Source organism: Cajanus cajan, chromosome 3 (assembly GCF_000230855.2).
Source record: "Cajanus cajan strain Asha chromosome 3, NIPB_CcT2T_4, whole genome shotgun sequence".
NCBI lineage: Eukaryota > Viridiplantae > Streptophyta > Magnoliopsida > Fabales > Fabaceae > Cajanus > Cajanus cajan.
In genome coordinates this window covers 57,950,384-57,964,753 of record NC_138519.1, presented here as the reverse complement: position 1 = coordinate 57,964,753, position 14,370 = coordinate 57,950,384, and the positions used below count along the sequence as shown (strand labels likewise).

The following is a 14,370-nucleotide window of genomic DNA, read 5'->3' as shown; positions in this document are numbered from 1 at the left end:
AATTAAATATTTTATGTAACATAGTAAGTTATTTCAGAAGGCCCAAATTAAAGCTCAATATGGGTGATTTAGTAGTCTAGAACGGGCCGTTCCCAATCTGGAATGGGCCGTTCCAAACTACTAAATTGACCTGTAAATCGTAGTTGAGAACGGGCCGTTCTGGATGGAGTACGGACTGTTTTGGAGGGAGTACGGGGCGTTCTGCATGTGATTTTTGCACATGATGAAGGGGTACAGAACGGGCCGTTCCAGATTCGGAACAGGCCGTTCTGGACACTCTTGAACTTCTATAAATAGGGGTTGTGTGGTTGAGGAGAAAGTGAAGTTTTTAGAGAGAAGTTTTAGAGAGAAGGACTCTGGGTCTGTAACCTCCTTTCTCTCCCAAATTTCTCTGTATGATTCATTTTCTCTTCTAGATCACTAATGTCTTCTGTCTTTTCTTGAAATTCAGATTAGGAAGCTTGCTTTGGGAGGATTGAAGTTCCAGGTTGAGCTTCAGAAGGGAATTCTACTTCTTCTCAGTTATTGGCTATTTTGAGCCAATCTTCAGGTGAGAGAAGCTAGAATATTTGTTGTTTAAGTTTCATATGAGTTTAGAAACTCAATTGATGCATGAAAGTTAAGGATCCATGGCTAGATCGGAGAAATCGCTCATTTTTTGGGGTTTTGGAAAAAATGGGGTTTTTGGTGAATTCGATGCATTAGATGGGTGCATGTTGATTTTGAGTTTGTTTTGTGTTGTATGGAACCTATGCATTGTGTTTTTTGTGTTTTCATATGGTTGGATTTGTTAGTTTGGATGAGAGTTTTGAACTCTTTGACTGGGATTAGGCTAGGCGCAGGTTGAGCGCGCCAGGCGTGGAAGAGCTTAGGGCTCTCGGATTGGATGTTGGGCCAGGCGTGATTTGGTTGCGTCAGGCGTGGAGACTCTTAAGAGTCTCTGTCTCAAGGACACCGAGCGTGAGTTGAACGCGCCGGGTGTGGATGAGTTTTAGGACTCTCAGGTTGGGATAGGCTGGGCGAGCTCAGGCTACGCCGGGCGTGAATATGTTTATAAATAAAATGATGCTAATGCATATTAAGTTGAAGTTTTGGATCATGTATGTATGATATATGATGTATGGTGAGGTGTGATTCATATGTATGCATAGTGATGATATATATGAATGTTTAAATATGATATGACATGAGTATATGTTCATATGTGTATGATTATTGATCATAATGGTGGGTAAACCATGTATGATGTATGATGCATTATTGCATGTGATGTCTTATGACATGTGTATGATTGTTGATCATGATGGTGGGTAGACCATGTATGATGTATGATGCATAATTGCATGTAATGCCTTATGGCATGAGTCTAGCCTAGGACTTGAGGAGAGGAAAAATATTTTTGAACTGGAAGAGCTCACATAGAGTCTCTTGAGAGTGGTGCTTGGATAAACCACTGATATATGAGAGTGGTGCTCAGGTAGGCCACTAGATTTGGGAGAGTGGTATTCAGGTAGGCCACTAGGTTGGGTGAGTCTCCTCTAAGTCCTTAGCTAGTGTTAGAGCGGGGTATGAGGTCGAGGGTTATTCCCTTAACCAAGTACTCGGGAAGGTGCATGGATCCTTGTGGATAGTCGGTGGGCGAACTCCACAATTGACTTGGTTATGCATGCCAAGGTCGTGGTAAGCCCGTACCCAGCTGTGCTATACCTGACGGTGGATATGGACTTCCAATTGTGTAAGTGACATCATCCGAGAAAACCCGAGTGAGGATTATATCCTATTTAGCTGTGACCGAGTGGGCGCATTGGGCGTGAAAATAGTTGGGGTGGTTTCGGTAGGATGGGATGTCACTTATACAGCTCTGTTGTTAGGGAGATCTCCTAGGTGTATGCATGATGACTCATTAGATGATTGATATGCATTGATATCTATCATGAGATGCATTTATTGTATGATTATTAATACGATGAGGTGTGGTGTTTGACTTCATGATTGGTGGATTGTATTTTATGCATGAGTAGTATTGGATAGAGTGTATGGTGTGACTCTATAAATATGATTGATAATTGGATGATTGTGTAGTATAGATTATTGTTTTATACTTGTATGATTGATTTTCGAACTCTAGCTTACCCTTCTATTTCCATGTGGATGGACTGCGATGATCATACCTTATATGGGAGCAGGTCAGGGCTAGCTCGGAGTTGGGGTGACCGCTGCAAAATGGGGAGTTTGATCCTCGTGTTAGAGTTATCATTTTGGGTAACGGTTTCGTCTATGCTTGACCGGCACTAGAGTCATATTATTTTTGGGATGACTGTCTATATATATGGTGTTCTATTTTATAACCAAAAACTTAGTTATTTTCATTCTTATTTATACCTGTATGTATGAGTTATCCAACTTAATATTTCTCTTAGTTCACTAACAGTAGTGCGATTCCACTAAGTGTAGAGACCATGGCGGGTCGTTACATTTTAAAGTCTGTAATTTTTTGTTTTGCTTGTAAGTTTGATTAAATGTTGCTTATGTTAAGAAAAGTTAAGTTGTGCAAACAAATGATGTTTGCTTGTTAGCTTAGTCATATTTTATTGTTTGTTTTACACAATTAAGGGTTAATCAGTTTTAGCATTTAAGAACTTGCTGCAAACACTTTCAAAGTGTACAAAGTTGAGTTTATAACTTAAATATATGAAATTAGTTTCTGTCCCTTTTGTATGTGTGATGTTGTAGATTTGCTAATCTAAACTTTTATATTTTGTTTACTCATTGATAGTCATATTTTAGTACATCTTTCTTTACATTTTTTTTACCTTATTTGATTTCTTTTATTCATGTATTAGTTTAAATTTGTGTTAGTGAGTCGTTTAGGATTTAGTTGTAAATTTTACTAAATTTCTGCAATAATTTCCTATTTTGACACAGTTTCTTGTGCATGCCTTCTCTGGAGCCATACAACTCAGAATTGGGAAAATTTGGTGTCCATAGAAAGATAAGAGGGAGATCTAAAACTTCTATGTTTGAAGAAAAACTCAATTAAGACGTTTTCCAGCCCAAAATTGCGCCTCAAGCTCGCAGCTCTGAACTGAAATTTTCAGCTTGTCTTAAAACTGTTTAGTTGTAGTTAATTAGGCTTTAGGAGTGTAATTAGTGGGCTGGACCCTTAGTTTAGACTCATTACTTTGTCTTTAAATACATGTAATGACTCTTTGCATTTAATTTTTTTTCTCATTTTTCATATTTGAGATTTTTGGCTCAAGAAGTTTCTCTCAGTTTCTCTCAACTCTCTTTCTTTCTCTTCTCTCTCACGAAATTTCTCTTTTCTCACTTGAATTGGTTGAAGCAACATGATTATGAGATCAATTTACGGTTTCAAGAACTATGGTAAATTTGAATTCCAAATTTTTGTTGTACGAATTCTCTCTTCCTCTTCTCTTTTCTGTTTAGGATAATTTCGTTTTTCATGATATTAAATTTTTGTTTTGAATCTTAAACAAAAATGAGAAGATGCAATTTCAAATTTGAAATAACCTAAATCAACCTAATTCAATTCAATTACTGTTCTTGAATTTTGTTAGGATTTAGAGTTTGCGATTGTAGTTCTTGTTTTAATGGAATTCATAATCTAGATTTAGATTTCTGTATTGATTAATTTCAAATTGAATTAGGTTGATTAAGAATTCATATTTGTTGTGAGCAATGGAAATTACACTGTAGGAATTGAAACCTTGAACTGATATTTGATAATATTGAAATTTTGTGTTGAGATTGCATCTTCTATTTTTTGTATTGTTGTTTACAATCTGTTTGAACAAAACCCCTCAAACCTAACTCAATTACACGATAAAAACCAAAAATAGAATGAACTTGCGTCCTTGAGAGATGACCTAGGTTAGTTATCTGTATTACAATATTTTTGACAAACCTAGTTTTATTTGATAATGACTCGGAAACGCTATCAATCATACACCTTTGTTTTTCATGTTCTATTTTCAACATGGTATCAAGAGCTTTATTGATCTTTAAAGGCTTGTGAGAGAGAAAAAAGAGAAAACCAACAACAACAACAAAAAACCTTCAAACTAAAAAATGGCTTATGGTAGTAGTTCTTTACCTCCACCCCCTATATTTGTAGGTGAAAACTATTACTTGTGGGCTGCAAAAATGAGGACTTATTTAAGAGCTCAAAGTTTGTGAGCTATAATGGAAAATGGAAGTAATCCACCTCCATTACCAAAAAACCAACAATAGCTCAAATGAAGAGTCACAATGATGAAGTGATGAAAGAAGAAAGAGTTCTTGCCATTATATAGGTAGCACTACATGATGATGTATTTATCAAGATTCTGACTCTTGAGACAACAAAAGAGGCATCAAATAAGCTGTAGGAGGAATTCCAAGGGAGCGAAAGAATAAAAAGAATGTAGGTGTTAAACCTAAGGAGAGAGTTTGAAGCCGTAAAAATGAAAGAAAGTGAATCTGTTAAAGATTTTACTGACAAACTTTTAAAGATTGTTACCCAAATCAAATTACTTGGTGAAAAACTTAGTGATCAACATGTTGTGGAAAGAATCTTAGTGTGTCTTCTGGAGAGGTTTGAATCCAAAATCTTTTCTCTTGAAGAAAATAAATATTTTTCTCAAATATCAATTGTAGAGCTTGTCAATGCTCTACAAGCTAGTGAATAACGAAGATTTTTAAGGATGGAAGAAAATACTGAATGTGCTTTTATAGCATACACAAGAGACAAAAAATAGGAAAAAAAGCAACAACGAAAAGGTTGGAAAAACAAGTTTCCACCATGCCATCACTATAAGAAGAACAACTATACTGAAAATTTTTGTTGGTTTAGGCCAAACATTAAATGTGGGATCTGCAATCAGTTTGGTCATGTGGAGAAGGTTTGTAAAAAATAAAAAATAAAATATAAAAAAACCACAAGAACAACAAGCTCAAATTGTGGAGCATGAAAAACAACATGAGGAACATATATTTGCTGCTACATCTAATTCAATGAGTAAAAGCAAAGAGACATGACTCATAGACAATGGATGTACAAATCATATGACTCATGATACTGCAATTTTCAAGGAATTAAATCAGTCCCAAATCTTCAAAGTCACCATAAGCAATTGAGAAAGTGTTGATGTCATAGATAAAGGAGTTGTTACTTTTGAAACTCCTTTAGGTATCAAATATATTTCAAATGTTTTATTTGTGCCTGAAATAAATCAAAACCTTTTGAGTGTAGGACAAATGCTTGAAAAAAATTATTCTTTGTGTTTTAAAAATATGGATGCACCATTTTTGACCCTTTCGAGTGTGAGTTTATGTCTATTAAAATGAGAGATAAAAGTTTTTCAATAGAATGGAAGAAAAACGCCGTGCATGTTGTTTTAAATAAAAATGAAGATTTGAAAAATTGGTTACTTGAATAGACATTTTAGAATTTAAAATGTGATTTAAATGGGTTCATAGTAGAAGCTACTCAAGAGATATCCACCTTTGGAAACAACAAACTTGAAGAGAAGAAAGAAAATAAGGTTTCCAAGCTTTTGGGATTTATAAAAAAATCCTATTTTATGGGTCATGGAAGCTATAACAATCATGGTTATAACTTTGGCCAATGGAGGAAATAAATTTTTTAATTGGAAAAATTTAGTTAGAATTATTGTACTTATTCTTATCAACTCAACAGTAAATTTTATGAAGAAGAACAATGTTGATAATGTTGCTGAAACTCTCATGGAAAAGGTTTTTCAAGATGGAAAGTGTATTAAGAAAGTTACAAGGATTCTTATTTCAAGTGAGAAAATTAATGTTAAGATCGAAGATGTTAAATCTATTGATGCTCATTATTAAGTCTAAAGACAATCTTAGATTCCTCATTTTTCATAAGTTTTAATGATAACAAATACTACATCTTTCAGCAAGAAAACACTCTCAAAAACTCGTTATTTTAGACTATGTAAGACGAAATAGCGTCTATAAGACGAAACAAATAGATGAAGCATACAATTGTTTGTCATGTTCTTAACATCTATTATTTATTATGACTGACACGTTTGAATTTTCAAATGAACGCTTTATACCTTAACAAACAAATTCTTTTTGTTTTGTAACTCACATTCTATTAAATTTGTATAAAGGCATTTAGGGCATTAGAACAAAGGACAAAGATCTTGAATTAGACGAAAAAGGCACATGAATAGTACTACATCCTTGCTACACACTTATTTTACTTCCTATTGTTCCCACTTTGTTGCTCTACTTTGATAAATAGCTTAATCTATCAAAGATATGGAGTACATTTTGGTGAAAGACATTAATTGGAGCATTTAATACAACAACAAATACTTCTTCTCTTTCTCTAGATCAAACAAAGGAGTAAGATGAAGCAGTTTTGTAAATCAAACTCAATAAGTTACAACAGTCATCTCTTTCAAAGATACTATATAAAAAGCTTTGGAACTCAAGAGAATACATATAGAGAACATATACAACACAAGAGAGAACCATGCATATAGAAAATCATCTTCAAAAGATCTCTTGTGCTTAAACTTTCATTGTAGTCATGTTTAAAAGAGACAACAACAACAACCTTATAATACCTTTATAACCATGTTATAGAGTAGAGCTTGGAGACGTTTGTCTATAAAAGAATACTTGGAGTTGAGCCTGAAGATACTTATTTATTAAAAGAATACTTAGGTAGTGACTTGAAGAAGCTAGTCAAAGAACACTTGTGTTGAGACAGAAGTGACTTAGTGAAAGAATACTTGTGACTTCATTGAAATTTTGTTGAACTCAAGCTGATTGGATTGAGAACTAGACGTAGCCTTGACGATTGAGCTGAATCAGTATAAAAACTTCTTATGTTAATTGATTACTCTTGCTAACACTTCGTTTGTCATAGATACTACTTCACTGACTTACAAACGTGCGAGTTTTTAATATACACTATTTAACCCCCCCTCCCCTTCTAGGGTCTATCTTTTCTCCACACTCATCTACTTGAAAGAGATCCAACAAAGAAGTGTAAAGGATGATAAAGATCAAAGCTTAAAGTGATGAACAAAAATCTCAAGGAGGAGTGTTAGTAGTTGAGATTTTTCCACTATCATAATTAAATATTTTGAAGTCTTTATAGTTTTATGTTTTGCTTGTTAGTTTGATTAAAGGTTGCTTATGTTCAGAAAAAGTAAGTTGTGCAAGCAAGTGATGTTTACTTGTTAACTTAGTCATATTTTGCTTTTTGTTTTACCCAATGGGTTAGTTAGTTTTAATATTTAAGTACTTGCTGTAAACACTATCAAAATGTGAAAAATTGAGTTCATAAATTAAATATATCAGATCAATTTTTGCATTTTTTGTGTGATATCGCAGATTTTCTAATCTAAACCTCTATATTTTGTTTAGTCATACACTTGTGTTTTTCATGTTTTGTTTTCAACACTTATTAAGATTCCATCTATGATGCTAAAACATTACATACATCATATTGGCACTCTACCAGTAACAACATTACTGATTACACGTATTTTTTTTTAATCATGGTATTTATATAAAGTATTTATTACTGGAAGTAGTGACTAATCTCTACCGAGAATCGTGAACACAGATAAAATGAGTATTCTTCTCCCAACATAATCTATTCCATATTTAAGATCAAAATTCAATCCCTAACCATCTTGGTTAAGAGACACAAGCTACTACCACTTGTGTCATCCAATGTTGATTCCGGATTACACATTTGATCCAAAAAAATATTCTTTAAATTTGAAATAATTGCATTCCTAGAAATAATTGTCTGAGCAGTACAATATCACAAAGCTAAGATTCCTTAATATATACCCGCCAACATTTGATAGTCTCTGATTACACAATGTATATGCATCAATATTGATGATCACAAATAAGAATGACGAGTAAAGAAAGGCACAATGATGTAACGCAAGTCAGCATATATTTCACAAGACTAAGATTTTATCTCCATGCAGCATCTTTTATCTGAAAGCTTAGGTAAAGTCACCTTCGCCACTGAGGTTGGGTCAACTTATCTGAAATTGATAATATCCACGTAACACAGTGATGAGTGCAAAAGTTAAAGCTTCAAGCAGAGTTCACTGCTATTGTAAAGAGTCCACATCATTCAGGGATACAGAAAAAATAAAAAACTTCTTATATTAATTTCAAGTACACGGAACTGCTCTCTCTCTCTATCTATGTATAAAGAGGGCATCTCAAATGAAAACTTATTGTGAGAAATAAGAACTCCGAATATTTATATCATTACATCATATTTGAATAGTCAAGATTAAAAACAAAAATGTAGGTAACTTTTTTAAGTAGTAATTAACTTCTAATATTAACATCTATGTATGATGTATGATTCTGATTACTAGTTCTCAATCTCATTGTTTTGTATTTTAAGAAGAGTTTTCACTTGATACACCTCCTTTATATGCAGAGAGAGAATCAAATACTGTCAAGCAGGATATTAACACAGGCATCATATTATTCGTTATAAATCAAACATATCCTTTTAAAACATGAAGACTAGCCCAAATCCTGAAACAGATTAGAAATAAGCATGCATGACAAAGCCACTTATAAGCATGCAATTCAGCTTGTGTTTCTGTAGATGAATGTATGTGTCTGTCTATGCAAGTCATTGTATTTGCATTTCCAAAACCATTTGTTACAAACTCAGTGAATTGCAAAGCTAAAATTTAATACCAAATGTTCATCTCATCATCAAAAGATGAAAAAGGTGCAAAATCCTAAAATAAATTCTTACCAGTTCCATCCCTAGAAGATGATAGAGATCTGTCAGTCCTCATCATTCCTTTGCTGCTCAAGACTGCCAATCTATCTGCTCGTGGAGAGAATGGACCTAATTTGCCATTAAGCGAAGATGAAAGTGAAAGCCGCCGAGTTAAACTGTTTACATCTACCAAATCACTAGCAGACCTTGGAGAGCATTGGCCTCTTAGCTTGGCTTTTGTAGATTCAGTTGGAGCCATATAACTGGGAAGTGCTCTTGGAGTGTTACTATGTAACACATTTTCATGATCTGAAAAATTAGCAGGTAGGGAAGCTCTTCTCTGGAAATTCTTAGAGTTTACATTGTTGATACAATTTTCACCATCATTAAAGTCCTCAATGACTCCTCCATCTTTTACATTCATCAAACTAGATTGCAAGTGAGGATTAGTATCATTACATGACTCATTTTCATTCTCTTCTGCTTGATCTCCTAGACTTTTCTCAATGTCAGACTGTTTTAACTTTGACATTGACAAATCTTTCATCGTCTCTGGAGAAGCACTAGCATCTTCCTCTGGAACATCATTAACTGCATGATGTGAAACTTTTCTTGTGATGTGTGTTCTCTTCTTGGTAGCAACCTCGGATTTATTAGAAACATTCTGAATTTGATACTTTTTGGAACTTCTTTTCTCATGTTCCTTTTGTGGATGTTCCTTGGATGAATGCAATGGGAGGTTTGAATCCTTTTTGGGAGACCGTTTATGTTTGTTAGAATCTGAAACTGAATCATCACCAACCCTCACAGCAGGTGCTATCTTGGCATTTCTTTTGACTTGTCCCTCTTTAGTTTCAGTTGTTTGACAGCTTCCATTTTTCTTATCAGACATTGAATCAGGTTTCTGCACTTCTGGAAGAGGTAGCCAAAAGTGTGATTTCGTCCAGCGGCTAAGCCACTCCCAAGCCAAGTTAGGTTCACCAGCATTGTGTTTGAGATATGGAGAAACCACAGAGGGTGATGATGCCAGAAGCTGAAAGGGATAATGTGTGCTATAAGTTATTATCTAAAACAAAAACATTTAAAAGGATAAAGGACAAGAAAAGGACTACCATCCTTCATTCTCAACCTTTGCTATGCAATTCATATTCATAAATCATATCAGTAAATGAGTTTTAATGATTGACCAATAAAATGCTAATAGTTAGCAACTTGCAATCAATCAGGCACCAATTTTGTTTTTATTATAATGAATACAAGTCATTTTCATAAATCATATCAGTAAATGAGTGCATGAATTTAGTAATTAACCGATAAAAGGCTGAGCTAGAAACCTCCAATTAATAGAGAGAACATGAGGATTGCCATTTCAATATCCAAAAATAACTGTAGTCATACGTATACTAACAAATACCAGGAAAATTTTGTAGCACATTATTGTCAGGATTCACAAAACATGTAAAAGATAGGAACTATGAGAATACAACCAATATGACCAGAGGAAAGCGAAAAAGTTGAAGAAAATAATGAATATAAAATGGTGTGAAACGTGATGATGAATGTAGCAATCTAAACAAGGGTAGTAGAAGTCAATCATATAGGATATTTAACATGAGAAAAAGAAAATTTAAAAAAAAAATAATCCTATTTTGTCTTCGTTTAAGGCAATTCATACTATTACAGCAAACTGAAAAAGAAATAGCTCTGTGCTAGCAGGAAGAGAACCAATAATTAATATTTGTTGGGGGTAATAACCTTCATGGATCGTAAAATTGATAATAACATCTTGATTCTAGTTTTAGTAAACTCAATAAGCTATATGATATCATTTAAAGTCAGAACAAAAGCCAAGTTAAACTTTGTATATTAGACCAAAATACTTCCTACCTTGTGAACAAAGATATTATCTGAGAGCATCATTGCCTGTGTGGATGTAACTACTCCAATTGAATTTGGAAATTTAGTATCCTGAGCAAAAAAAATATTGAAACAGTTAGTTGATGCATAGAAGGTAAAGAAGGTAACTGATGAAATTTATCTTGTCATCTATGCTATGTAATGTGACGCACAAATATTGATTAAATGAAAAACCAATGTCTAATAAAAAAATTAGGTAAAAAAACCACATGTTTACCTTAAAAATTTTCTGAACTGCAAGCCCAATATCAGAGTGCCTAACCTTGTAACCACGAGCCAATGCTTGAAATTTAACTATTGACTTCACACAATATAAAGCAGAAATAGCTTGTCTTCGAACCAAGTGGCCACGAATATAAGCTTGTAGTGGTATGATACCTTTGAGAGTTTTAAATGTCCCACGCGCCTTCAATTGAGTAATAATATAGGAATCACTTTATGCATTCATAAACCATACATTTCAAACTTCCAAATGAGGAATCGGTGTTTATGAAATTTGAATTTTGCAGTCATAGTTTATAAATTATGGTTAAATTTATGATATCATAAATGCAAACAATAACAACAACATTAAAGCCTTATCTTACTAGGTGAGGTCAACTACATAGATCACACGATATCATTCAACTTAGTTAAAGACCAAAGTTTCAACGATGTTATTTACCATGACTAAATATATTTAGGGAAATTCCAAATATTAATCATAAATAAAATGCTGAACAAACATGGCTAATAGCTATAAAGGGAAAAAAAAAAATATTTTTCAACTCAGAAAACTTTTAAAACCTACATGACTGCAGTGATGTTTGTAATTGATATCTGTCAACATTTCTAACAAATGGACTCCCCTCAAGGTCTTCTAAATAGTCATAACTTACACTGCGATGCATCATCTAATATAACAAATGTCAGCTAGACGACCATATTATTATGAAATTTTGCTTAATATCTAAAGATTAAAAGATTAAGAACTATGAAAAAAAAAATGCCAAATAACTTATATCTAGTACTTTTTACCAGATTCACCATACACACAGCTACGACATGGGATAAACAGGAAAGTTGAAAAGAAAAATGTAGGATATGATGTGGCTGGGATACTCTAGTACAAATTTATAGAACTTCAAAATAGCAGGAAGTCCACGTGCATTTATAATCACTGTATATGTCATTCTTCTATCTCCGAGTATTAACTCTTGAAAAACAGAATGTATCATATCATATGTATCAAAATTCCAATCCAATTCATAAAAATCGTAACTCAAGAAACATGGTGCAATTCATATATATACTTAATTTTTTGAAAAAGAAAATTGATATATTAGTAGAATACTCTCAGGATAAGTAATCTGAAACCAGTATTGGATTGGATATCTCCATAAAAGATACTACCTCCACTCCAGATTATATACAACACATGATAAATTATCAAAACCAAGAAAAGTAATTAATATGATTACTTTGAATTAATTGTACCATAAATTTAAGTTTTATTTCAAATATATCATTTGTTTTAAATGATTGTTATATTTAATGTTAGTTATAAGTAAATCTATAAAAAAATATAATTAACAATAAATGAAAAGTATAAAAGAAATTTAACTATGAGTAACTTTTAAAACTAATAATTGTTGTTTATAATTAGGACTAAAGAAAAATTCAAGTCAAACACAATTGTAAAATTCTGTTTAAAAAATTACGGATGACAAAAGATTGTTAAACAGAGATCATATTTACTTATCATCAATAGCTTCATGAAATTTCAGAGAGAAAAGGGTGCACAAGACAGCAAAGACAGAATAATAAACATTAAGCACCAAAGACTTGGAAAAGAAAAATGTAGTTATATGTTGTTACCGGAACAAAGTGGTTTCCCTCTAATAATTTGTACGAAAACAAAAAAAGTAACAAAATAAAGTATTTAGAAATTTTATAATGAACATAATAACTTCCAAAGAATATTGTATAAATTTAAGAGGTGAATACCTGATAGCCTCTGATAGCAGCCTGAACTATTATAGCTGCTTTTATTAGCTTGATTTTCTCATGATGGTCCCCAGAACCAAAATTAGAAAGAGATCGTGCATTTGATGATATACTAACTACTTCCTTTTCTGATAGCACTCCTTTAGTAGCATTATTAGCTCCAGATGTTGGAGTAGACATGGATGCCTCGGAAGACACCACCAGAACATCCTTGTTACTTGAAGGTTTCTTTACAACAGAATTGAAATCACACTTACAAATTGCATGTTACAGTTACAGTCAATACACAAAAGAGTGGTAAATCTACATATATTCCAGAAAAGCTTTTTCACTCTAGGCATTTACATATGATCAATAATGTGGATTAAAGAACAAAAATGTATACTTTAATGCTGCATGTGTAAATTCCGACCAGTTAAAAATCTGCCCTTTATACTATTTTTATACTATAGACATTAATTAATAGTTTAATACTGATCCCAATCACAAAAGCCAAAAAAGACTCACATAAATATGTTTCTCTCTAGAAGACTTGGACTTTGATGATGATTTCTTCCCCAGAAGTAAGTTTCTGATCCATTTTCCAGGACTTTGTCTTCCCATCACAGCAAATATCAACACTTCAGAAACCCCGCTATTCAAATATCAAAATCTGCAAGAACCATATATAACAGAACCCTTTATTAGTAAAATTTCAGTAAAACCATTAACAGCAAGATCACTTCAAATCGTTTTTCTTTCAACAACATCTTACTCCACCCATTTAATTCCACCATAAAAATAAAATCACTAATGTCTCATATAAGGTAACATTTTTAATTATCTCAAATTTAAACAGTGGCAGTTCCACTCAGAAAATTACCACAAGGAATTTTTAAAATAAAAAAAAACTGGACTCAATAGTGAGGACAAGAAGTAGAAGTCAAAGAGAAGCAGAAATGGTTCAGTCACGTTGCACGATTTCCTATGAGAAAACAGTGGAATGAGGAAAAACACAAACGTTTGGTGCCAATGAGAAGGGAAGGGGTCGAGAGAGTGAGTGAGAAAGTGGTGAAATGGAATGCATGATGTGTGAGAAGGTAGAAGTGAACTCTGAAGTTAGAAGAAGGAAATTAAATTAATTAGAGAGAGTAACATGGCAGTCATTAAGGAAACGACAGAAGTGACAGTGTACTATGTAATTCAAGACACCCTGCATTGCCAACTGCAAGATACCTCCCTCGAGGTTTCATGTTTCAACTATCATCAAAATAGATCACGTTTATTTTATCTATATATATATATATATTATGTATATCGAATATCACTCAGATGAGACTTGAGAGCATAGATTAACATGAAATTCGTAAATTCATTTAAAGGAGGTGATTTCACTATGATCGTTTTAGTGGTAGGAATTGATAATATGCTCAAACTTTAATGTTGGTATAATTTTAATGAATAAAAAAATAATAAGTGATCTCTTTGAAGATGTTATTAAGAATCAAATTCTTAAACATATAATAAAATGACAGCTTTTTTTTTTGGAACAAAATGACAGTTTTTTATATACATTTTTTAATCAATGATAGTCAAAATTTACGTCTCATATTGTTGGAAGTTAAAGACCAAAAACACATACAAAATAAATATTTTTTTTCTTAACATAATTTATTTTATATTTAAAATTTAAATTTTAAAGATATAACTTTCATGACCTT

General features: G+C 32.8%; 1 protein-coding gene across 3 annotated transcripts; it reads right to left on the bottom strand.

Annotated features, from left to right (window-relative positions):
• Positions 1 to 7,767: 7,767 nt before the first annotated feature.
• Positions 7,768 to 13,908, bottom strand: LOC109812471 (protein IQ-DOMAIN 29). 3 transcript variants are annotated; one of them, XM_029274222.2, is made up of 7 exons: positions 13,845 to 13,908; positions 13,178 to 13,322; positions 12,671 to 12,922; positions 10,902 to 11,090; positions 10,655 to 10,735; positions 8,801 to 9,800; positions 7,768 to 8,060 (listed from the first exon to the last, which is right to left on the bottom strand). In XM_029274222.2, the coding sequence occupies exons 2-7, from the start codon at positions 13,271 to 13,273 to the stop codon at positions 8,029 to 8,031; spliced, it is 1,650 nt and encodes a 549-aa protein (XP_029130055.1). In that variant the 5' UTR covers positions 13,274 to 13,322; positions 13,845 to 13,908; the 3' UTR covers positions 7,768 to 8,028. The 3 variants fall into 3 exon arrangements, with proteins under 3 accessions (XP_029130055.1, XP_029130054.1, XP_020232033.1); XM_029274221.2 differs by lacking the exon at positions 13,845 to 13,908 and adding an exon at positions 13,533 to 13,818; XM_020376444.3 differs by lacking the exon at positions 13,845 to 13,908 and adding an exon at positions 13,533 to 13,816 and having other exon boundaries at positions 12,671 to 12,898.
• Between the last annotated feature and the right edge of the window lie 462 nt (positions 13,909 to 14,370).

Coding starts and splice junctions, on each gene's coding strand:
- LOC109812471 (XM_029274222.2), bottom strand. CDS start 13,273: ATGGGAAGACAAAGTCCTGGAAAATGGATCAGAAACTTACTTCTGGGG. Junction 11,091..12,670: donor CTGCTATCAGAGGCTATCAG/GTATTCACCTCT, acceptor ACTCAATTGAAG/GCGCGTGGGACATTTAAAAC. Junction 10,736..10,901: donor CAGTTCAGAAAATTTTTAAG/GTAAACATGTGG, acceptor TTTTTTGCTCAG/GATACTAAATTTCCAAATTC.